Source organism: Delphinus delphis, chromosome 14 (assembly GCF_949987515.2).
Source record: "Delphinus delphis chromosome 14, mDelDel1.2, whole genome shotgun sequence".
In the NCBI taxonomy this organism is placed as follows: domain Eukaryota; kingdom Metazoa; phylum Chordata; class Mammalia; order Artiodactyla; family Delphinidae; genus Delphinus; species Delphinus delphis.
In genome coordinates, this window is record NC_082696.1 from 49651619 (window position 1) to 49678069 (window position 26451).

Here is a 26451-nt window from a genome sequence, read left to right on the forward strand (position 1 = left end):
TACCTGACCCAATATGGTCACTCCGGATGAGACCACATAATAAGGTTAATGTATTTTCATGAAATGTAATTATTAAATATTTATTGAGAGGCTACTTGCACAGGGCAGGTATTATGCTAGGTGCTGGGCTACAGCGGTGAGCAAGAAAGAATCTTGCCCTCAGGGAGCTTTCAGTCTATGGGAAGACAAACAAACAAATGATAACAAGAAAATGTGCAAAGTGCAAAGATAGGAAAAATATCCAGAAAAGGCAGCTAAGCCAGAATTCGGAGCAGGTAGGGGTGTGAAGAGGAGGCTTAAAGAGAGCTTCTTAGAGGCAGCAGTTAGTTGAGAACTGAAGAATGAGGGGAAGTTAGACAAGCAAAATCTGTGCAGAAAGTATGGTGGATAACTTCACCTTTATTTTAAAAGATTATTCTAGAAAGCTGATTATACCATTCATAGAACTTTTTATCTTCCTTTGACAGAAAATTCATAATGCCCAACATTCCACCTCCAACCTGGATCCAGTCTCCCAACATTACAGACTGTTGAACTGGTCATTTACAAGTCTTATATTGTCAAAAAAACCCACCTCAGAGCATAAAGTAACAAGAGATCAATTTGCTTCTCTAATATTTTCTGTTAAAACTGTTAAACACATAAGATACAATGGACCGTGCATATATAATAAAAATACATTTCTTCAGTGGGGGTGTACTGTTATAATTCTAATGATTGCCTATGGCATCTAGTAGGCTCTTGCACCAAATGAGAATGCAATGACACTGTACCCATAAGGAGAACACTCCCAAAAAACCCACCAGGAAAAAAATCCACCTGATTCTTTAAGTAAATCATTTACAGCTATACTCAAAACAAACTCTGGTCTAGACAATATTTTAAAACTTTAAATTTGCAATTTTGTTATGTCTAATTCTCCTTATGTAACAAAATACAAAAAAAAAAAGGAATTAAAGGAGGAAAGTTACATGAAAATAAGTATGAAGAAAAAAGCTGAGGCATTGGCAAGGTCTATTTAATTACCAAGAAGTGAATTTATTTTCACATCAGTGACAAGTCAATTATTTTTATTTATCCTCATTTTACTTTAACTAAAAGGTGCCATGGCACCCATAAGAATTTTTTTAATCTCACAGATGCTCTTATGCCTTAGATAGGTTTGTCTTGTTGTACATCTGGGAGTCGGCTTATACCTATCTAAACTTCACATACAATTAAATGTTCTCCGTAGGTACAGCTTTAGTTACAGCTGAATAGAGTTCCAGGAAACCCCATTAGGAGTTTCACTATTTACTCTACACCAACAACGGCAGCTGGTGCATTTTTGGCCACCGTGAGCACTCCTTCCATTGCGCATGACCAACCCACCTTGTCCCCTGAGTTTGATGTCTCACAAGTCAAATTTTAATTTAACTTTTGATGTTTTATCATGGGTTAAGAATACTACTTTATAGTTAAAATTTTATTTTTAAAGTAAGAAGGCTATACAAAAAACTCAGAAATAATTTTCAAGCACACCATCCTAGCCAGTTAGCCCACTGCATTAAGTATCTCCTTCTTTAATCTTATACTGCTAAAAACTGAGCATTTCCCTCCAACCCTCCTACCTTTAGCTACAACCTGATAAAAATGGCTATGTTGCCAATGACCCACACAAGTACAGTTAATTCAAGACCCCAGCTCCTATTTCCAGGATTAGAATAGTCACAATACCTCCTGCTTCAGACACTCAAACTTTCTAGTTTCAGTTTCATTAAAGTTGAGACCTGTCGTGGCTAAAAAGTTCCAATTTCATTTTTTTCAATTTCTGATTAAATAAAAAACAAACAAACCTGTTTTTACTTAAGTGAACAAAATCTATGATATCCTACCGAGTTTCTGCTAGGCAGAGCACAGCTGCGGGGTTGCTACAGCAACTCTTGTACACTGACCATAGACTGCCCCATCCAGGAAGGAAATCATTTGCTCCACCCCCTGAGGAGTCAAAGGCAAGCAGCAGGCTGTGAGCAGAGATACATTTTGAGTTCAGTAATTGTGATCGAGCAACGAGAGACCATTCCTTATTGTCTTTCCTAATAAATGTCACCCCAACAACACAAACTCCAAACCAAGTTGCTGTGTGTGATTATGTATTTCTGCACCATAGTAGGACTATATTCTTTACCCACCCCCCACTAGAAACCTGAGCCAGGAAACAAGCCAAAGCAATTTCCTCCCAGGCACATAGAAAAAGAAAAAAAAAAAAAAAAATTAGAATATTCTCACTTTTTTGAAGAGTACCTTTTGGCTCTTGCTTTCAGGCTCTAACCCATGCAAACTTAGGTTCTACGACAATTTTTTCTTTTTTTTGGCTACTCAGATTTAACATTTATTGAGTTTTTATTCAGTGCCAACACTTCTGCTGGGTGCTTTGACATGTTATTTCATTTAATCTCACAACAATCCTATGAAGTAGGTAGTAATATAATCCCACCTTTACAAGTAAGAAATGGAGGCTCCAAAAAGTTATTTGATCGCCCAAACTACTAAGTGGCAGAATCACAACATGAACCCAAGTCTCCTAATTCTGAAATCCATGTTTTTTTCTACTACACTACACTGATTTTGCAAGAAATGTCTCAATTCTTAATTGAAATATTCAAGTGTTCTTTAAATGAATTTAATTTCTTATGGTAATTTGTTTTAGTAATACATTTCCAAAAGTAATGACTTCAATACTGATAAATCTATCTGGCCACTGTCCTAAGTGCATAGAAAACAAAGGCACAGAAAGATAGGGCTGCATTAATAGTCCTGGTGAGTTTTTTGCTAAGTATAAACTACAGCACTCACATTCCTTTTTGTTTTTTTTTTTTAAGCATAATTGAATTTTATTTTCTTTTTATATAGAAAAAGAAAAAAATGAAATTTATACATTATTACTGAACACCAGCACATTTTAGTATTGATGATTTGAGATGTTTGCTTTGTAAATTAAGACTGAAGGTTAACACACTGGGAATGAGCACTGTAAGCAGATATAGAGGGGGTGTGTGTGTGTGTGTGTGTACTGTAAATATATATATATAATATATAAATATATATTTATATATTATATATACACATAATCTTGTAAGAAAGGAAACAAAGAAATTAGCTCCCATATTAAATATCAAATATCAAGCTTAAACTGGCCTAGTACATAGTTTTCTAGGATTTATGATTATGATTCACTAAAGTTATATGACTTACTAATGTAAAGACCTCAAGCTGTTAGACATATTCTCAAGAAAGAAAAAACAAATGAAAAACAAACAAAAATAACCTACAACAACAAAAAAACAGTGAACTTAGTACAGAGCCCTGTACATAATAAAATGTTTGGCAAATGTTTGTTAAATGCAAAGATCTTCAAGAGTTACTGTGATGCTGGTAGCCAGCCAGTGTCCCAGGTATCTACCCTCTCTAATTAGCTACAACAAAGCCTGCTCTTTTCTGCCTCCTGAGGTCAGCCCTTTGGTGAGAAGGGAAGAAAGGTACACAATACGAAACAGCTTAAGTGGAATACTGACAAGAGGGAAAAAGAAGCCAAATATACAAAACTAAGAATCTAATTTATCTTATGCTACCCAAGTCCCCTCCAAATCTGAAAAGGCAACTGCTCCCAGGCACTCAGAAATGGGAGGAATGGATTATTGTTTGGGTGAGGTGATCGGCTGGAAAAAGCCCTGAAATATGTTTCAAAATATTCTGGACTACTGTATTCCTGATTCAGGTGGTATGTTAAACAACAATGTGCATATGTCTGCTCTTTGCCTTATTTGATGACATTAACAAAGCAGCCAGTCTAGCAGTAAAGCTGAAGTATCTCTGGAATAGGAAAGGAAGAAGGGGAAAGGGAAAAATCTTCAAACCTTTGAATTAATTTTACTATTTTTTTTTTTTTTTTTGCGGTACGCGGGCCTCTCACTGTTGTGGCCTCTCCCATTGCGGAGCATAGGCTCCGGATGCGCAGGCTCAGCGGCCATGGCTCACGGGCCCAGCCGCTCCGCGGCATGTGGGATCTTCCCGGACCGGAGCACGAACCCGTGTCCCCTGCATCGGCAGGCAGACTCTCAACCACTGCGCCACCAGGGAAGCCCTAATTTTACTATTTTTATAACATGCATCAGGGTTGTTTGCTGTAGTCCTGATTGAAAAATGTATCAATAATCATCAAGTCTTTGTTTTAGTAGGTGTGTAAAGGTCATTTGTTACTGTTATTCAAGATGTAACAATAATGACTTCATCTTTAAAACAGTAGATGGTACTGTGAACAGATTGTCACAGGGAATTGCCAAGATATAGATCAGTCTGGGAGTTGGTGGCAGGAAATTAGAATGAGATACAGAGCAAAGTGTCAACAGTAGCAAGTGTGCATATCTGCCATTTTTTATCAGTTTTTTTTTTTTAAAGCAGTGAAGAGGAGACCTGGATAAACAGATCTCTAGAAAAAAGAGAGGAAATTCCTGAAGAATGTATATAGAATAGTGGAATTGGATTCACAAAAGACGACATCATCTAATGGAGTTAAGTTCAAGTCTTTCCAAACTTGAACACATGCAAAACCTTAATCCAATGTTAGATTTTTAAAAATGTGTAAGTAACTTCAAATTAATTGTATAAGGCTGTCTTAGCAATTATCATTTATGTTTTTTTATATAAAATGACGAATATATTAAGCAAGCATTCAAAGTAGTTTATTCAATGTTCTAATATTATTCTTTAAACGGATGAAGGAAATCAGAAGTTAACACTTAGAAAATGTATGTCTCCCTATGTAAAGAATCAAGATTTCAGTAGAAAACAGTATCATAGAAGACAGCCACGATTCAGTTAGTATGAAGCCAAGATTGCTGAGAAGGTGCAGTTCATGAATCAAAATTAAGGGTAAAATCAGGAAATTGAATGACTAATACCAGAGAGAGGAAAGGGTCTTTGAAGGAACTAAGCAAATATGATCTTGGATAGATTATCTCGGCACATGGCTTTCAAAGGGAAGGACAATGGTTAGGAAAATAAGGAAAAAAAGGAAGACCGTGAAACAAGATGAAACTTTGAGATAATGATGGAAATAACCTGAAGAAACGTCAATTTTAACCTCTGTTCTACAACCACAGTTTCCAAAGATTTTATTTTAGATGATGGTGATTATTATTATTAAAACAAAACTTACGCTAACTAGAACAACTTTACCACTGCTTTCTCATTCTCAAATTCTCTATTTGATTCATTTCTGGTTAATTAGTTTCACCTTCTGTTGGAGTTTTAGGTTTTGTTTTTTTTTTTAACATTTATATTGGAGTATAATTGCTTTACAATGGTGTGTTAGTTTCTGCTGTATAACAAAGTGAATCAGCTATATGCATACATATATCCCCATATCTCCTCCCTCTTGCGTCTCCTTCCCACCCTCCCTATCCCACCCCTCTAGGTGGACACAAAGCACCGAGCACTCACATTCTTGAGGAGAAAAGGCAAAGTTGAAAAATAGGTAAGGTGATGAAACTGAGTTTATACGAAGCAGTCTGTGACATCTCTGGGGCTGAAGGTGCTGTAAAGGGAGAGGGAGTGAAAGTGGGTGAAGGACAAATGTACTATTTGAACCAAAGGGAGAGAAACTTTTATCTCAGCCATTAGGTGCTTTCAAGGACAATTCCAAGTATAAATGTGCCGATTTTCAGTCATCTCCCCACTTCAGGTATGGAAAGGTCTTCTAACAGCACCTCTTCTCTCAATGAGACTGAATCACAGTTTTCCTCCTCCCCCAACAGAGGGTCCACAATTACCCTCTTTCTCCTACACACACTTTTTGGGATTTCCTAGGAGGATATAAGGACTGTCTTTTAAAAAATTGCTTTTCCTAGCTCCCCAAGATGTTGATCTTTTTATTCTTTCACACCTATAGCTTGAACATCCCCCCAGCTGTAGATAAAGATGTACCTCCCAATTCCTTCGGAATCACCATCTCTTAAACTGCTACCCTATCTTCTGAGTTCCTCACTTCCGTTATGCCTTTTCTGTCAGTCTTCTAGTTCTACTTCAGTTGATGACTCCAGTTCTCTAGTTGCCCCAAAGGATTCTGATGAGAAACCAAATAAGTTCAGAAGAATTGTACTAGTTTCCATAGGCTTCTGGAAAGATAGGTCAACAAATGTAAATTTATTATAAAGCATATATGTACAAAGAAATCTCTTATGGCACCACTAATCAAAATATCAAAAATATAGTTACAAAGGAGTAAGATCAAAAAAAACAAAGCTAGATTTGTAAAAGAGAATGGGAATAGCAGAGGAAGGCTTCCACAGCTGAGTTATTGTCATCTAAAAATTAAGTAACTATGGGTTCCTATTTGTAATTGTCACATAAAAACTTGGGCTAAAGGCCTCTTCCCAAAGCTTTTCCCTTTCCAAAAAAGAAAAACATTTCCCAGCTCTAAAACAAGATAGGGAGGAAGCACCAGGAAAGTTAAAAGACCTTTCCATACTCTGTTAATTTTATATTGGTTCTTAAGGTTCCAAGCCTACTAAATGAAAAAGTGTTATGGCACTTGTATCTCAAATTTAACTCAGTTTTAAATATCATCAGTCTAGTATAATTTTTTAAATTTATCTTAAGGTATCTGCAAAGTGAACAATGTTTCTAACACAAGATTAGGTACTTCAGTCAATAAGAAAAACAAGAAAGCAATCATTTATTATTTGGGGCTCTTAGGAGGTCATTAGGCACTAATTTTAAAATATATAATTTGACACTTTATAGAGGCTAGAAACATAATTCAAAATTTCATAAAGGTATATTAAATTAAAACCACTTTAGACAGTTCAAGATCTCACTGACAAAGTTCATTTAAGGTGACAGTTTTGCTACTGTGTTACTGTTCCCACATGATATCATCTCTTCTCAATTTCATTTGAAGATTATGGACTCGTATTGGAGGAAAGTTGCTGTTTTTTTGAGGAGAGTTAGTTAGCAAACATTTTCTGGGGCTATTTTTTATGTTCTTTGATCCTTTACGGTTGCTATCTTCTTTCTGAATAGCTGAAGCTTCACTCATCTTCAAATTCTGAACTTTTTGCTGCAGTTTGCAGACCTGGAGAGAAAAAAATCTAACATTTTAGTCAAAAATATACTTAAAATATACCTTACAGTAGATGGATTGGATTGATGGTTTAAAGATTACATGAAATTAAAAAGTTCGTTAAGTCTTTATTTATTGAATACCTATTACATGCCTAACACTGTGCTAGTTAGACAAAAATATAATGAATAAAACAATCTTTGCTTTCAAAGAGTTTACTGCTCTTATTAGTGAAATCAAAGCATATATGTGACAACTAGAGAATAATTCAAGCCACAATAACTTTGAGTAGGACAAAAAGTATATATCTGAGAAGGCTAAAAGTAGGACAAGATCAATGTGGGCTGGAGAAGCTGAGAGGAAGGAACGTTTATGTAAGATATGAAATGGGAAAAATCTGGAGAACAGGGAGGTGAGAGAAGGACCTTTCAGGTGACACTAACAATAAAGCAAAGATTTGATGCTAGGAATGGACATCAAGTTTATAGAGTCTATATATATATATATATATATATATTTTTTAATTTAAAGTATTCATGAATTTAAAGTACTACTGAATGCCAGTTTTAAAAAAAAAGGCAAAGGAATAACTTTATCTCATTGAGGAGTATCTAGTAATGATTGGGTAGACAGAATTAAACAAAACTTATAAACTAGTCAAAACCTATTTCTTCGAAGTCCAGTCCATTACTCAATCTTTTTTAAATTTTTAAATATTTATTTAATTAAATTAATTAATTTATTTTGGCCAGGCCACACGGCTTAGCTCCCCAATCATGGATCCAACCTGTGCCCCCTGCAGTGGAAGCGCAGAATCCTAACCACTGGACCGCCAGGGAATTCCCTCCATTACTTAATCTATTTCACTTAAGCACAGCCTAATTTGTAGAGCTGGTCTAGACATTGGCTAAGTATCTGGGTTCTATTTGTCTAAAAATGCTTGAAATTTTATACTGCTATAGTTATTATGGAATATAAATAATATTTTCAAAATATTATTTATGTACACACTTCCTAAATTTAAAAAAAGTGACTATTCTTCTATTCCTTTCAAGTTTCTCCTGTGTGATTCTAAGAAAGTATACAAGTTATATAATCTTCACCCTAACACAATCATACAAAAATTTTACTTACTATAGACTTAAAAGCCAGTAAAGTGAAAATGTTTGCTTCAAAATTTCATTTCCTTCTTTCTTTCTTTATTGGCTATAGAAGAGTAAAGGCAGTAAAATTCTGCATTCTTTATTACTTTCCTATAAAAGTGGGGAAGGCTTAATTGTGAGGTTAATATATCACCAACTTATATGAATGCTGATTATTCCATAGGCAGATAGCTACATGATATGACCTGAGGGTTCCTGGAAAGATTTTCTCTGCTTTCTGTTCCAGTAGCATAATCGTACTAAGAATGGAGTCATTGTCTTGGGATAAAATATAATATTCCATGATTTTTTCATTAAAATATTAAAACTGTTATGCCATTCTTAGCTGTTAAGAATTTACACACAAGGATAGAGTCCCCCTCATCACCCCTCTAGAGCTAGCTGAGCACAGGTCCCCAGCGAATGGAACACAGCATAGCTTGTTCTGGGAAACTGGAAATAGCAGTCTTAGAGTTGGGGTACTGCTTCAGAAGCCAGGTTTATATATGCACTAGACACCTGTTGACATAAGGGGTTTCATTAAGGCATTAGGGAAGAGAGGGATAAGGGGAAAGAATGCTAAAAGGATAACTGGGAGAGCTGTAAAGCAAATCTAGCCTACCTCTTAATTTTCCCAAACTTATTTTTGAATACATAACTAAACTTTCTTTTCTTTTCTTTTTTTGGCCACACCATGAGGCTTGCAGGATCTTAGTTCCCCAACCAGGGATTGAACCTGGGCCCCAGCAATGAACGGGCTGAGCCCTAACCACTGGACCACCAGGGAATTTCCCATAACTAAACTTCCTTGTTTCCTTTTCTTTGTATTATCTTGGAGAGTTACATAGGAGGCCATGTTATTTCAATGGACAGATGACTCTATAATAAGCCTAAGGGATTCCTATCTATCATCTTTTCTCTAAGCCATACATACAGGCCTCAAATTTGGAAGGTCATACAGAGATATAACACTGAATCCAGATACATTATCTTTTCATTAAAATCTTTTACTAAAGCCTCTTACATTGTCTTGATGCTTCATTAATTTAGAAATTTGTTCTCCTTTAATTTCCATTTTCTTGACTAAATGTTCTAGTTCACATTCTATGTTTTCACAGACTGATTGGCTTTCAGTTTCTTTCATTTGATTCAGAAGGTCTTGGTACTCCCTATGAAAGAAAAGCAAATATCAAGCACTATTACAGTTTATAGTATATGTCTTTGTCACAATTAGACAATATTCTGTTCAATCATAAATTTTAATCAGAGTTAAATATTAACCTTCAAAGACAGTCTCTTTCTGTAGGGTTATCAAATTAAATCTATGGTAATTATAAACAGGCTCTTATGATTTGAGATTAGATATATTTAGAAATATATTAGACTTAGGATCTTAAAGAATCCTAAAAAAAAGGTCTGAATCCTTGATGTTTACAGTTAAATGTAGTAAAATATTCTGATGTCCTTAGCTAGAGGCATTAAGGGACTCTTTTTCATTCCAAGTTTGGAATTCTTAATGTAGAATCTGTGGAAGAATTCCAGCTATAGAAGTATTTGCCTGAGAAATCCCTAGATTTGGTGATAGCCTACTCAAAGAAACACTGCCAATAGAACTAGTTATATCTTCTACAGAGGTCTTAGTTCAACTAGCTGGCCGCCCAAATCACATATTTTCTGGAATTTTTGTTGAATATATATTTAAACTTGAAGCTTAAAATATATATCCCATACAGAATATTGTTTACTATGGATGCTTCAAACGTGTAATGCAGACCAGCCAGAATCTAAAACAAGAAATTGCTTTCCTATTTATCTAATGAAATCATTCATTTAACTAAAAAGATTATAAAAAACAAATGGAGAATCTTTCTTATAAAAGTATTTGTGAGTTACAATTTAAGGTCACCAGACTCCATTTGTTAGAATGACAGAAATATTTGTCTATCAGTTCAGATCTTGGGAATACAGAAACACTTTAAATTGGAAAAAGTAGTAATTACACATAGATAATTAAAATGCAATTTAAATACAACAAATATAATGAAAAATCAATGACAACAAATCTGCAGATCAAAATAAATCCAAATGGCTAAGTAAGACTTTTAAGAATTTATAAGTGGCACTGTTTGAAAGACTGAGAAGAACAAAAGATACCTAAATATCTTGCTACTTCTTCTGATAAATACTTACATAGTCATTTGGTCCAGCTCATCTTGCATTGCCATCAAAAGTTCAGACAAATTGTTACAAACGGAAATGGACTTTTCTGAGTCAGAAGGTACAGCTTCACATTGAGAAGTTGATTTAGAAGGCTTGTAGAGACATCTAGGTTCAGAAACTTCAGCCAGTTTCTGAAGGATATGTGGCCTGTAATGTTGCATTGTCTGCAGGTTTGGGGTACTTGCATTCCTGGAATGGCCTGCACTGGCAGACTTCGGGGGAAAAGAAATAGCTGAGAACGATTTTAAATAACTGATGGCATTTAAATATCACTTACAACAAAGCCTGAGTTTATCTGACCAAGTATCCTCATTTTTCCCCCTCTCACCTTCTCAGCCACAATAGGCAGTGATCCAAACTTTGAATAAATTTGCTGAGGTGGTCCTCTCTTTAAACATTTAGTTTTCTAAATATTGACAAGGGAAAAAGTAAACAAAAAAATATTTAAAAAGACATTTATCAAATGCAACATTATTAGCCATTAGGAAAATGCAAGTTACAATGAAACATCACTATACACCTATTAGAACAGCCAAAAAAAAAAAAAAAAGTGACACCACCAAATGCTGGCAAGGATGTGGAGAAACCAGATCACTCATATGCACAAAATAATGCAGCCACTTTGGAAGACAGTTTGGAAGTTTCTTATAAAACTAAACATGTAGTTATCATATGATTTAGCAATTGCACTTTTAGACATTTATCCCTGAAAAATGAAAACTTATGTTCACACAAAAACCCATACACAAATGTTTATAACTGCTTTATTTGTGATAGCCTAAAACTGAAAACAATCCAAATATCCTTCAATAGGTAAATGGTTAAACTGTGGCACATCCATAACATGGAATACTACACAGAAACTTTTAAAAATGTATTAATACTTGGGTGGATTGCAAGGGAATTGGCTGAGCAAAAAAAGCCTCTCAAAAGGTTACATACTGGGCTTCTGTGGTGGTGCAGTGGTTAAGAATCCACCTGCCAATGCAGGGGACATGGGTTCGAGCCCTGGTCACGGAAGATCCCATATACCGCGGAGCAACTAAGCCCGTGCGTCACAACTACTGAGCCCACGTGCCACAATGAAGCCTGTGTGCCTAGAGCCCATGTTCCTCAACCAGAGAAGCCACAGCAACAAGCCCGCACACAATGAAGAGTAGCCCCCACTAGCCACAACTAGAGAAAAGCCCACATGCAGCAATGAAGACCCAACGCAGTCAAAAATAAATAAAATTTTTTTAAAAAAGGTTACATACTGTATGATTACATTTATATAGCATTCATGAAATAAAATTATAGAGATGGTAAACAGATTAGAAAATGCTAAGGGTTAGGGAGCAGGATGATGTGTAACTATAAAGGGATGGAATGAAGAAATCTTATAGAGGTGGAACAGTGCTGTATCTTCATTGTGGTGATAGTTACATGAATATACACATGAGATAAAACTATATAAAACTACATATACTCACACACACACATACATATACACACACAACTAAGTGAATAAAAAACGATTGAAATCTCCATAAGTTCTGTGTATTGTACCAATTTCAATTTCCTGGACTTTATACTATATTTATGAAAGATGTTACCATTGGGGAAAACTGGTTGAAGATACATGGGACCTCCCTTTATATTTTTTTGTTATCTCCTGTGAATATATAATTTTTCAAAATAAAAAGTGAAAAACAAAAATAGACACTTATGGTTAGGATATGGAACAATGGTAACTGCTGATTGGAACATAAAGTGGTCCAATCACTTTGGACATTATCTCGTAAAGCTAAGGTGCATAACACTTATGGCCCAGCATCTTAGAGAAACTCCTGAACACATGCACCAAGAGGTATGTACAAGAAAGTTCTTAACAGTGTTTTTTATAATAATAAAAAGTGAGAAACAAACCAAATGATCACTGAAAGGAGAAAGGAAAAAATATTTTTAGCAATAAAAAGCAGTAAACCATAGGTATATGCATCAATTGGAAGAATCTCATAAACTTAATGCTGAGTGGAAAAAGAAAGCTGCTGAAGAACACGAACAGAATAAGTCCATTTACATAAAGTTCAAAGCATAACCCTAAAACATGTATTTCTTAGGAATACTTATTTGGCAAAGTAATTTTTTTAAAAAAAGCCAGAGAATGATAAAAGCAAAATCAGAATTGTGGTTAATCCTTGGACGGAGGGAATACAATTTAGGAGAGATATATGCTGGGGCTTAACAGTGCTGGTAATGTTCTATTTCTTAAGCTGGGTGGTCACTCTACCAAGTGCTAATTTCATTATTATCCTTCGAGCAGACATTTTTTGTTATATATACTCCTTCATGAAACATTTTTAAAAAGACACTGCTGAACTACATTCTTTTTTTTTTTTTGCAGTACGCGGGCCTCTCACTGCTGTGGCCTCTCCCGTTGCGAAGCACAGGCTCCGGACGCGCAGGCTCAGCGGCCATGGCTCACGGGCCCAGCCGCTCCGCGGCATGTGGGATCTTCCCGGACCGGAGCACGAACCCGTGTCCCCTGCATCGGCAGGCGGACTCTCAACCGCTGCGCCACCAGGGAAGCCCTGCTGAACTACATTCTTAAAAGTAAATGATTTCACTATTTTTGTAGGAAGGATTGAACTAGGGTGACCAATTGTCTCAATTTGCCCATGATACAGAATTTTCAGTACTAAAACTAGGAAAGTCACAGGCAAACTGGGGTGAATTGGTCACTCTAGTTAACATTTCACTAAGAGAATAATCAATAAACTGAGCGTATTCCATAATGAAAACAAAATATTCCGAACTCTAAATGAAAATTTAGATATCTTAACTATTATAAACATTCAATTTTTTTTTCTGAAAATTAAAGAAATAAAATGGCTTAGAGGTAGAGAAATCACAAGTTTGTGAGTCAGTTCTTATTCACTCAGAGTTGCCTGGTGACCCTGGACAACCATTCAACCTCTGTACTTCAGGAACGGTAATTTCAAGTAATGGAAAACAATGGTCTGGTCTAAGGCTATTTCAAGCAGTTATAATTAAGAGTAAAAGAAATTTAATTCTTTTAATTACTATATTGGATGAGATCTCTGATTGATTAGTCTAACCTTTTAAGAGAATAATGAAAACGTCACAGGAAAGGCTTCCATCATCTTGCTTACCACATTCAAACAGCCTGATTCTTTACTTCCAAGTTCACCTTATACTGTTGTCGCTTACCATCTAGAAGTATAGCTCTAATCATTTGCCTACAAGCCTGCAATGGTTCCCAATGACTTATAGAATAAAAGTTCAAATTCTTAACATAGCATTGAAGATCAGTCATAATGTCACCTCAAGCTATATTTTCAATTTCAGTCTCATATGACACCATCTCACACCCAGTACTGGACAATTACTTATCGTTTCGTGGAAAAACCAACTATACTCTCAGATTGTAAAACACTTCTCCTCATCTCTATCAGTACTTACTAATTTTCCAAGGCTGCCTTTAATGCTGCTTCTTGCATGACCCCTTCACATATTCTTTATCTATACAGCACCACAGTACTTTGTTTATACCTTCATTAAGTTTTTATTATACTCTGTCTTATATTTGTATATTTATCTGCCTTTCTGTAAATTCCTGTGTTATTTATCTTTTTACTACCTAAAGGTACTAGTCTATGTAAATCAAGATGTATGAATTGAATGAACTACATTCAGGATATGGAGTGTCAGTGAGACAAGCAGGACTCTCATAGAGGTCTCAAAATCAGATCCTACCTTCAGCAAGCAACGAAGTGTCCCTGCCATCTTTAAAGGGAGGCATTATTACAGGCAGATCCTATGAACTTGGGACTTGAACTAACTACTTTTTAAAAGTGATTTTGCTGTTAATTACTTTTTCTTTTCTTCCAGCAGCTACCTTTTCTTTCCTTCATTTCTTTTACCTTGTTTCTCCCTGTACCTTATTAAAATTTTTTTTCCACTAACTCATCAAAGGATGCCATAAAACACAAATACAAAATTAAGTCAATAATTTTTCCACTTGCAAATTACTTATAGTGATTTTCTATTTGGCTTTGCAGCTTCTAATCTTCCTGTAGAGACAAGAAAGAAAACATACTTGAGGAAGGAAATAAGCTAAAAAATCAACATAAATTGCATTGGGAAAATGCTTTTCATTACTGTATTTTGCAAATTCTTTGAAAGAAAAAAATCTGTGAAAAATGCAGCCGAACTATTAAATAGTAACTCTTATTTATGGAATAAATGACTAGCTAAAGTTAAGTATAACATTTCCTCCATTATTGTATCCATAGGGTGAGCCTATGGCAGTGGCCAGAACTTGCAAATAGCATGCCTGGTTCCCACAGCAAAGAACACACACAAACACTACATGCATATTGAGTAAACAGTAATGATGGTCATCAAAACTATAATTTCAGAATCATGAGATTAAAAGGGATTAACATTTTCTTTCTTACCGTTATAAATAAGAAAGTTTAATATAATAAACCCCAAACATCAACTCATCTAAACAAAATATTATTGGTAAATCTATAAAGTACTTCCCCAATCTTTATTTTTAGGCAAATCCAAAGGCTATGAGCACAGAAAAAAATAAATAATTTACCTAGAGAAATGACTATAATTTATAATACAATATAATTTAATACTGTATCTTTGTCTTTTTATTGTGCATATATTATATAAAACTGCTTCTAGGATCTATTGTGCTTGTCAGTATCTATTGTGTTGTTTATTGCCTCTTTCGTAAAGTATCCAAAGTACATTTCTCTAACAGTTTAGTACTAGGAAAATGTTTGTCTTTCTAGAAAAACTGGAAGGCTTATTGTTATTTCACAAAGATAGATGTACTGCCTATTATATGCTCCTTTTTGCTTTGGCTGTTAAGCAAACTCAGAGCTAGGTTTTGCACTCAACTGCTGTTACTTTCTTTAACCTAGGTTTTATGGAATTTTCTGTCCTCACACCCCAAACCATCATTACTTGACTCATGTTTTTAGGCCCATTTCAAAGCATTGTCTTGTATTATAAATCTTTTCAAATTTTTTTTGGAAATGGATAGGTATAAATATTAAAAAGGTAAAGAAATAAGTATTAGCAAGAAATAAGTATTAGCAAGATAAGAATAAAGTGTTTGCATACCTTTGAAGATTTCTTCTTTTCCTTGGAGCGCTTTGGATTTGATACTGAAGACATCAAAATTCTACTGATTTCAAGTTCAGTTTGAAGCTACAATATTGAAAAAAAATGTATTAAATTGATTTTTAACAAGTTCCTTCTTCTTCAAAAACATTATAATGAGGATCAGATCTCAATTTATAAAGACAAAATATTTTTTGAGGAAGAAAAGAAAACCTCAAACACTATTTTTTGTGTGAAAAAGTTACCAGGTCTACTGGTAATTACAATCATTTTCTGTTTTTAAGAGAATGAATTATTTTATATATCTCAAACTGAAAACAATCTATAGCAGGAATTGTTTCAACTGAGAATATATATATGTTTGTCAGAATTTCAAAAGACCAAAAGATCTCTTGGCAATACATCCAAGTATATAAATATACTGGCTGACTTATTGAGAACTTCAGTATTATAGCAAAATGAGACAAAAAATAACAAGCTAGGAAGCAGAAATTAGAGTCTAGAATACAGGCTTCAGTTAATAAAGTACAATAAAACGTACATGATTTTATGTGATAGATGATATAGTGCTCTATTTACCTGAGAAGCTTTGTCTTGAAAGAGCTTACGCTGATGTTCTTCTTCCTTTAGTTTTTCCTCTAAATGTTTAATCTTGCCCTGCAAAAGAATAAAAAATCTGGGATTATTATACAAAAACTAAAGTCAAATATCTTATATTCCTTTTCCAAATAGAGTCCTTAGGGTATTGATTCTTGATAGTTTGGTAAATTAAAGCAGAAAGTAAGAAAAAGGAATGGCAAAAGATGCTAAATTTTTCTTGGCTTTCTTCCTATGCTTCTTTACCTGCTATTATATACAAGAAGAACAAAGGAAAAGCAAAGAATGTATATGCATAGGCTCTTTTAACTTTCATCAACAAAATCATAATAATGAAAATTTGGGAGGTTTTAAAGGTCTAGAATGTCAAACAATTATAGTCTTGGGTCTCAATGTTTCATTCAAAATATAGACAAATTACAACAAACATCTATTTATGCTGTACTTAGGGAAACAACAGTAATATACATGAAATGATATGATTTGACTCATACCATGTATATACTGTATAACCTTATACACATAAGTATTTCATCTTATATCCATGGTGTAGTTTAGAATAAGAAGACAGTACTATTTCAAAGGGTGAGCTTCCTGAGTGTTGGAAAACTCAAGGAAGGCTTCACAGAGGAAGCAGGACTGGGAGAAAGTCCTATGAAATGGATAGGATTTGGGTGGAAAAGGAGAGGGTATTTCAGGACAGGATCTAGAATAGGCTTAACTTAATTGTAAGTGGTGAAAGGCAATCTTTTCAATATCCTTTAGGTAAATTACTTAACGAATGAAAATGTTCTGCCATTGCAGAAGAAACCAAAACTACAATTTCACATCAAAAGGCAAGCTCATTCATGCTGTGATAGAATATATTAACTTTTCATCTCTATAGGCAGGAATTCATATCTGGATTACTAAAAGTTGTTAATGAAGTTTTACGAATCTAATTTTACTGCATATTCACTTACAGTGTAATTATGCTTAATACTAAAGATTTATTCCTGGCATCACCACTTCAAAGAAACAAGTAGAAGCTTACCTCAGCAGTTTTCTGAGTTGTTGTAAGTTTAAAACATTCTTTTTCTAAGACATCAAGCTTTTCAAGTTTTGCTTGCAGCTTCATATGATCCTGTTCTTTTTCCCTTTGAAGCTGGGCCTGGAAAGGAAAAAAACAAAACCTAAGTTTGGCAAGTGATGCCAATGGCTCAAGAGTAATACAATTTCTAAGAATTCAAAGTATAATATAAATCTGTCATAAGAAACACGCACATACATGTACATACTTTAGGTGCTTATGAGCAAAAAACAAGAAAATAAAATACTTTTAAAAAACAAATATAATGTGTAAAAAAAGATATTAGATCAATGGAACAAAATCTTCTATGTATCTTTATATAGTATTTCTCACTATGGAAAACATCATCAGTGAAACGTGTATTAAATAAATAAAGGTGTTATTCACAAGGTGACCAAACCAGTCACTGATTTACCCCCTCTCTAACTATAACATAGCAAAGTAACTATCAGAGGAATAAAACATACAGAGAACTATCTTTTATTAACTTAAAACTGCTCTAAAAAAATAGTCTATTAAAAAACAAAAAACTGAAACAACCAATAAACAGAGTCTTGGTGACCTGTGGTCTAACATTCAATTGGAGTTATAGAACAAGAGGAGAGAGAAGTCAGACAAGGATAATTATTTGAAGGATAATGGCTAAAAATGTTCCAATTTTGATGAAAAATATTAACTAACATATTCAAGAATCTAAAACAAACAAAAAATAACCCAAGCAGAATAAATACAAAGAAAACCCCATTTGGGCACATTATCAAATGGTGGAAAACCAGTGATAAAAGGAAAAAAAAGCAGCCTGAGAAATAACACATTATGCACAGAGGAATGAAGATAACAATTCTCATTAGAAACTATGAAATCCAGAGGACAATTGAGAGAACAGCTTTAATGTGCTAAAAGAAAAAAAGCATCAACTAGAATTCTATATCCAGTGAAACTATCGTTCACCAATGATGGTGAACTAAAGCCTTTTCCAGACAAATACATGCTAAGAGAATTCCCAGCATACTTTTAAAAGAAGTACTTCAGACTAAAGGAAATGACACTAGATGAAAAATTGATTCTACATAAAGAAATAAAAAGCACTGGGAATGGTAAAAATGTGGATAAATATCTCCTTGTTTCTTAATTTTCTTTAAAGGAAAACTGATCATTTAAAGCAGAAACAAAAACAATGTATTGTGAGTTATATAACATATGTAGAAATAAAATATATGAAAACTGTAGCACAAAGGGAGACAAGTGGAAGCATACTGTGGTAAGGATCTAATATTACATGTGAATGTTTTAATACTAATTCATGGCAGACTGTGGTACGTTAAGAACACATATTTTAACCTGTAGAGAAGGTGCTAAAAAGGAGGAGAAGGGAAAAAGTACAAGAAGAGAAGTCAATAGAATATAAGAAGAAACCACTAGAGAACTTAAAAAATATTTTTAGCTGAAAGATAATGAAAATACAAAATATCAAAATCTGTGGGATGCAAGTAAAGCAATGTTTACAGTGAACTTGATAGTTTTAATCACAAGATATAACATTTAAAAAGAAATAATAAAAGTTTTAAAATCAATAATCTAAGTTTCTAACATACAAAGGTAGGGAAAAAATAGCAAATTAAACCCTACATAAATAGAAGGAAGGAAATAATAAAAATGAAGTGCAAATCAATGAAATAGAACATAAAACTTTAAAAAAAATTTTTTTTGAAAAAATCAATAAAGTTGATAAAGTGATAGGTAGAGTGATAATTTTAAAAAGAGCAAAAATACAAATTAGTAATATCAGGAATGAAAGAGGGACTTCTCTAAAGACACAAGAAGAAACGAAAATCTGGGTAGCCCAATCTCTGTTACAAATAAATTGAATTCATTATTCAAAAACACTTTACATTTAAAGAAAACTCCAGTCCCAGATAGCATCTATCAAATTTGAATTCTATCAAACATTTATGGAGGAAATAACACTACTCTTATACAAGGTCTCCCAGAAAATAGAAGAAGGAATCTTCCCAACTAATTTTATGAGGCCAACAAAACCATAACACCAAAACCAGACATTATAAGAAAATTACAAACCAAGATTCCTCATGGACAAAGAAACAAAAATAGTTAAGCAAAATATTAGCAAACTGAATCAAGCAATGTAAAAAAAGAATACTATTTTAAGATTGATTGGGGTCTATACCAGGAATGCAATGTTGGTTAACATTTGAAAATCAAACAGTGTAACTTACCATGTTAACAGAAGGAGTGAGAAAAATCATATGACCCTTTCACTAGATGTAGAAAAAGTAATTCACAAAATTTGATACCCATTCACAATAAAAGCTTTTAGCAAACTAAGAATAGAAAGTAATTTCCACACCTTGATAAGGAACAACTATGAAAAACCTAGAGGTAATATCCTAGTGAAAGACTGGCATCTTTCTCCCAAAGATCAGAAACAAAACAAAGATGTCAGTCCTTACTACTCCTAATTAACACTATATTAGCTGTAATAGCCAGAGCAATAAAGTATGAAAAAGAAATAAAAGCCAAAAAATTTGGAAAAGGAGAAATAAAGCTGTCTTTATTCACAGATGACATGATTGTGTATAAAGAAAATCCTTTGAAAATATGAAAACTACTAGAATAAATTTAGCAAGGCTGCAGGATACAAAGTCACATAAAAATCAATTACATTTTTATATGCAGTAATAGAAAAATGAAAAAAAGTCCAATATTGCTCATAATAACATTAAGAATACAAAGTTCTTAGAGATAAATTTAACAAAAGATGTGCAAGACCTCTCATAAAAACTACAAACCACTATGAAGAGAAAGTAAAGAAGACTGAAATAATAGAGAAATATACTATGTTCATGGATCAGAAGATTCAATATTTTCGAGTTATCAATTTTTCCCCAAATGATCTATAGATTTAACAATATCCCAATCAAAATCTCAGCAGACTTATTTTTTAGAAAATGTTACACTGGTTATAAAATTTATATAGAAGTGCAAAGGATCTATAATAACAACAAAAAGAACAAAGCTGGAAGATTCACACTACTTGATTTCAAGACTTATTATAAAGCTACATGGTATTAGTGTAAGAATAGACCAAAAGATAATACAGAGTCCCAGAAACAGACTTTTTCCATCTTTGCCAATTGATTGTTGACAAAGGTGCCCAATGAATTCAACAGGAGAAAAGAAATCTTTTAACAAGTGGTGCTGGAACAACTGGGCATCCACATGGAAAAAATTTAACCTTGAATATTTCCTCTCACCATACAAAAATTAATTGCAGATGGATCACAGGAAAAAAATGAAAACAAAAAGCTTTTAGAAGAAAATATTTTGGAAAACAGTTTCACAGTTTCTTATAAACATACACCTACCCTGTGGTTCAGCAATTCTACTACTAGATATTTGTCCAAGAGAAATTAAAACATATGGTCACAAAATAATTTGTACAAGAATGTCCATAGCAGCTTTATTCATAATATCTCCAAACTGTCCATAGCAGCTTTATTCATAATATCTCCAAACTTTATTCAAAATATCTCCAAACAAGCCAAATGTCCATCAACAGAAAAATGGATAACCAACTTGTGGCATATCTATATAATGAAATTCTATACAGCAATAAAAGGAATGAACTACTGATACATACAGCAACATGGATTAATCTAAAAAACTTTATGTTAAACCAAAGAACCAGACACAAAAAAGTACATTTTCTATGATCCAATTTATATGAAGTTCTAGGACAGGCAAACTTAATCTGAAGTAAAATAAATCAGAATAGTAGTTGTGTTGTTGGGAGGTGGGTATAGAACAGGGAATAACTTGGCAGAGATATAAGAAAATTTCTGGGGTGATAAAAATGTTCTGTTGGACTTCCCTGGTGGCACAGTGGTTGGGAATCTGCCTGCCAATGCAGGGCACACAGGTTCAAGCCCTGGCCCAGGAAGATCCCATATGCCATGGAGTAACTGGGCCCATGCGCCACAACTACTGAGCCTGCACTCTACAGCCTGTGTGCCACAACTAAGCCCACATGCCACAACTACTGAAGCCTGCGTGCCTGGAGCCCATGCTCCGTTAACAGGAGAGGCCACCACAATGAGAAGCCTGCACACTGCAATGAAAAGTGGCCCCCACTCGCCACAACTAGCAAATGCCCACACACAGCAATGAAGACCCAACGCAGCCAAAAATAAATAAATAAATGAATTTATTTAAAAAATGTTCTGTTATTTGGTAGGACTATGGATTACATGAGCATATTCATTTATCAATAATCACTGAACTGTACATTTAAGACCTGTGTATTTCACTAGATGTAAATTATACTTCAATAAAAACATTTAAAAAATGGTTAAAAGTCACTGATCTACAATATTTAGCTAGCATAGGAATTTCTACGTTATTTTATAAGGTAAAATGTGAATAGGTGAATAGATAGATATCTTGTGCTTTTAATTGGCATTTCCCTGGTTACTAATGAGATTGATCAAGTTTTCTATAAATGTATGACCATTTGTGATTCCTTTTATCCTGTAAAATGCCTCTTCATAACTTTGCCCACTTTTCTACTGCTTTGTTACTTTTTGTATCTTGCCTAAAAAATCTCCCTTAACTCCAAGGTCATAAGGATATTGTTCCGTATTTGCTCCTAAAAATTCCAACGTTTACATTTAAGTCTTTAATCCATCTGGAATTGATTTTCGTGTATGGTAGGGATCAATTTCTTTCTGCTTTTTTTTCTCACACAGATAACCAATTTTCCCAAAACTGTTTACTGAAGTCTGACTTTTCTCCAATGTTCTGCAGTGGCATCCTTGTTTTATATTGAGTTTCCACATAAGTGTGTCTGACTATATCCTATTCCTTTATTCAGGTGTCTATCCATACAAATATCATGTTAATTTTTATTTATTTTTTTGCGGTACGTGGGCCTCTCACTGTTGTGGCCTCTCCCGTTGTGGAGCACAGGCTCTGGACGCCCAGGCTCAACGGCCATGGCTCATGGGCCCAGCCGCTCTGCGGCATGTGTGATCTTCCCGGACCGGGGCACGAACCTGTGTCCCCTGCATCAGCAGGCGGACTCTCAACCACTGCGCCACCAGGGAAGCCCTATCATGTTAATTTTGATACCATCAATACAGTAAGACCTCACCTTATTCTTCTTCAGAATAGCTTGGCTACTCTTGGACCTTTCCTTTTTATATAAATTTTAGAATCACTTTTCCAGTTCCTTGAAAAACCTATTAAATTCTTGCCCATTAAAATCCAGTATTGACTGGTACTTTACCCATTTCCAACATAAAGCAAAGATCTTAGAACACTTAAACTATATTTACCAGTTCCCAATTTATGAGCTTCTGTTCTCATTAATTTTAATCCTTTATATATATTTAAATACATAAATAAAACATTATTATTGCTGTTTTATACAATATTCATTTAGATTTACCCATATATTTACCATCTTCGTTGTTCTTCATTCCTTCCTGCATCTCTGACCTTCCATCTAAGACACCTTTCCTTCTGTCTGAATAATGTCCTTCGGTGTTTCCTTAGAATGTATCTCCTAGTAACAAACTATCTCAGATTTTGTCAGTCTTAAAATGTCTTCACTTTACCTTTATTTCTGAAGGATATTTCCCCCAGGCATTGGACTCTAGATTGGTAGTTATTTTCTTTTACTGCCTTAATTATATCCATTTTCTTCCAGATTCAGTATTTTCAGTTGAGAAGTCCACTGTTACTTTAATTGCTGTCCTTTTGAACATACCCTTCCCCCCACCGCCAGCAGCTTTTAGGATTTTATTCTTGTCTTATTATTTCTTTTATTTCTTTTTATTTTTCCTACTTTGGTTTTATCTTCTTGAATCTGTGGTCTGATTTTTTTTAAATCAATTTTTTAAAATTCCCAGCCATTATCTCTTCAAATATTGTTTCTGTCCTATTCTTTCTCTTTTCCTTTTGGAACTCCAATCACAGATAAATTTGACCTCACTCTAACTTCTGCCTCTTACTCTCTTTTCTAAATTTACTATTGTTTTGTCTCTTCATTGATCTGGACAGTTTCAGTGTCTAGTTCACTAATTATCTCTTCTAATCTGCTATTAGATCCACCATTAAGTTCTAAATTTCACTTATTGTATTTCTTAGTTCTACAATTTTTATTTGGTTCTTTCTCAAATCTACTCTGCCATTTTATGGTTTCTAATGCTCTACTGAAAATTTTGTTCCTATCTTCTGTCTCCTTGATTTTAGCAAGCATAATTATTTTAAAGTCTCTCTCTTCCAGAGCCAGTACCTAGCTGGAGATAACTTATGAGAGTGTTTATATAGTCTGTTATGTATGCTATCTCTTTTCATAGTGCTTTATCTCCTTCTCTCTGTTTATCTTTGACTGAAAGTTTCTCACTATGTAGAAGAGATGTTTATAGAAATAATTTGAGGTCCTTGGGAACATTAGCCATCCAGGATAACTTTAATCCAATTTCGGGGACTAAGATTTTCTGGATTACTCTGATAACCTAGAGCAGAGCTGTAATCTGGGTTGTTTTTCTTCTTGTTCACCATTACAAAGCATTCAGAGCACAGAAGATATACCACAGTTCCTACTCTTGGCAGGCCCTGGACTCTAAATTTCCTTAGCCCCATAACCATGGCTTTCAAAAGTATTATTTAGCCTCTCAACAGACGCTTCTGGAATCAGAAATGCCCTAAGAAGGAAGGGACCTGAAACTAACCTCTCTAGAGCTCAACTTCTTTGGATTTAAGTCTGCACACAGATTTTTGAATTGGTGATTTTACATCACCTTGTTAACTCTACAATGCCTTTGTGTACTTTCTTTTCTTCCTTTCTTCCTCCCTCCCTCCCTTTCTTTTTAATTTTCTGTCCAGTTTTTTGTGTTTTCCTCTACAAAAAGGTTGGTCCAAACAACCTAGTATGTATCACCATAACTGGAAATTTCCTATATACAGCTTTATATCCTATTTAAGATTTTTAATATGACAATCTTCCCATGGCATTAAATGTTCTTTAAAAACATATTATAGGAGGCTCGGGCTTCGGTCGGAGCGCAGGGAGAGGACTGGGGTTGGCGGCGTGAACACAGCCTTCAAGGGGTTAGTGCACCACGGCTAGCCAGGAGGGAGACCGGGGAAAACTCTGGACCTGCCGAAGAGGCAAGAGACTTTTTCTTCCCTCTTTGTTTCCTGGTGCGAGAGGAGATGGGATTAAGAGTGCTGCTTAAAGGAGCTCCAGAGACGGGCGCGAGCCGCGGCTAAAAGCGCAGACCCCACAGACGGGCATGAGACGCTAAGGCTGCTGCTGCCGCCACCAAGAAGCCTGTGTGCGAGCAAAGGTGACTATCCACACCCTCCTTCCGGGGAGCCTGTGCAGCCCACCACTGCTAGGTTCCTGGGATCCAGGGGCAACTACCCCGGGAGAACGCACGGCGCGCCTCAGGCGGGTGCAAAGTCCTGCCGGTCTCTGCCGCGCAGGCTCATCCCGCACTCTGTGCCTCTTCCCCGCCCCCCCCGACCCCCCCCCGACCGCCCCCCCCCCCCCCCGTGCCTGAGTGATCCAGAGTCCCCAAAGCAGCTGCTCCTTTAACCCCGTCCTGTCTGAGCGAACAACAGATGCCCTCCGGGACCTACATGCAGAGGCGGGGCCAAATCTAAAGCTTAGCCCCTGGGAGCTGTGAGAACAAAGAAGAGAAAGGGAAATCTCTCCCAGCAGCCTCAGAAGCAGCGGATTAAAGCTCCACAATCAACTTGATGTACCCTGCATCTGTGGAATACATGAATAGACAACGAATCATCCCAAATTGAGGAGGTAGACTTTGAGAGCAAGATTTATGATTTTTTCCCCTTTTCCTCTTTTTGTCAGTGTGTATGTGTATGCTTCTGTGTGAGATTTTGTCTGTATAGCTTTGCTTCCACCATTTGTCCTAAGGTTCTATCCGTCCGTTTTGCTTTTTAAAAAAATTTTTTTCTTAATAATTATTTTTTATTTTAATAACTTTATATTTTACTTTATTTTATTTTACTTTATCTTCTTTCTTTCCTTTTGTCCTTCCTTCCCTCCTTTCTTCCTTCCTCCCTCTCTCCCTCCTTTCGTTCTTTCTTTCCCTTTCTTCCTTCCTTCCTTCCTTCCTTTCTTTCTTCTTCTAATTCTTCCTTTCTACTTTTTATCCCTTTTATTCTGAGCTGTGTAGATGAAAGGCTCTTGGTGCTGCAGCCAGGAGTCAGTGCTGTGTCTCTGAGGTGGGAGAGCCAACTTCAGGACACTGGTCCACAAGAGACCTCCCAGCTCCATGTAATATCAAACGGCGAAAATCTCCCAGAGATCTCTATCTCAACACCAGCACCCAGCTTCACTCAACGACCAGCAAGCCACAGTGCGGGACATCCTATGCCAAACAACTAGCAAGACAACAACACAACCCCACCCATTAGCAGAGAGGCTGCCCTAAATCATAATAAGTCCACAGACACCCCAAAACACACCACCAGACGTGGAACTGCCCACCAGAAAGACAAGATCCAGCCTCATCCACCAGAACACAGGCACTAGTCCCCTCCACCAGGAAGCCTACACAACCCACTGAACCAACCGTACCCACTGGGGACAGACACCAAAAACAACGGGAACTACGAACCTGCAGACTGCAAAAAGGAGACCCCAAACACAGTAAGATAAGCAAAATGAAAAGACAGAAAAACACACAGCAGATGAAGGAGCAAGATAAAAACCCACCAGACCAAACACATGAAGAGGAAATAGGCAGTCTACCTGAAAAAGAATTCAGAATAATGATAGTAAAGATGACCCAAAATCTTGGAAATAGAATGGACAAAATGCAAGAAACATTTAACAAGGACCTAGAAGAAATAAAGATGAAACAAGCAATGATGAACAACACAATAAATGAAATTAAAAATACTCTAGATGGGATCAATAGCAGAATAACTGAGGCAGAAGAATGGATAAGTGACCTGGAAGATAAAATAGTGGAAATAACTACTGCAGAGCAGAATAAAGAAAAAAGAATGAAAAGAACTGAGGACAGTCTCAGAGACCTCTGGGACAACATTAAATGCACCAACGTTCAAATTACAGGGGTTCCAGAAGAAGAAGAGAAAAAGAAAGAGACTGAGAA

At 35.3% G+C, this 26451-nt stretch overlaps 1 protein-coding gene across 2 annotated transcripts in view; it reads right to left on the reverse strand.

Annotated features, from left to right (window-relative positions):
* Positions 1 to 391: 391 nt before the first annotated feature.
* The window catches only part of CEP57L1 (centrosomal protein 57 like 1), a 67053-nt gene continuing 40993 nt past the window's right edge, over positions 392 to 26451 (reverse strand). For both annotated transcript variants that reach the window (XM_060030125.1, XM_060030127.1), the window contains 9 exons: positions 17243 to 17359; positions 16192 to 16269; positions 15613 to 15699; positions 10793 to 10870; positions 10435 to 10676; positions 9269 to 9413; positions 5965 to 7114; positions 5482 to 5575; positions 392 to 2003 (listed from right to left, as the gene is read on the reverse strand). In XM_060030125.1, coding sequence (XP_059886108.1) covers positions 6896 to 7114; positions 9269 to 9413; positions 10435 to 10676; positions 10793 to 10870; positions 15613 to 15699; positions 16192 to 16269; positions 17243 to 17359 — 966 coding nt within the window. In that variant the 3' untranslated portion in view covers positions 392 to 2003; positions 5482 to 5575; positions 5965 to 6895. The remainder of the gene's footprint in view (positions 2004 to 5481; positions 5576 to 5964; positions 7115 to 9268; positions 9414 to 10434; positions 10677 to 10792; positions 10871 to 15612; positions 15700 to 16191; positions 16270 to 17242; positions 17360 to 26451) is intronic.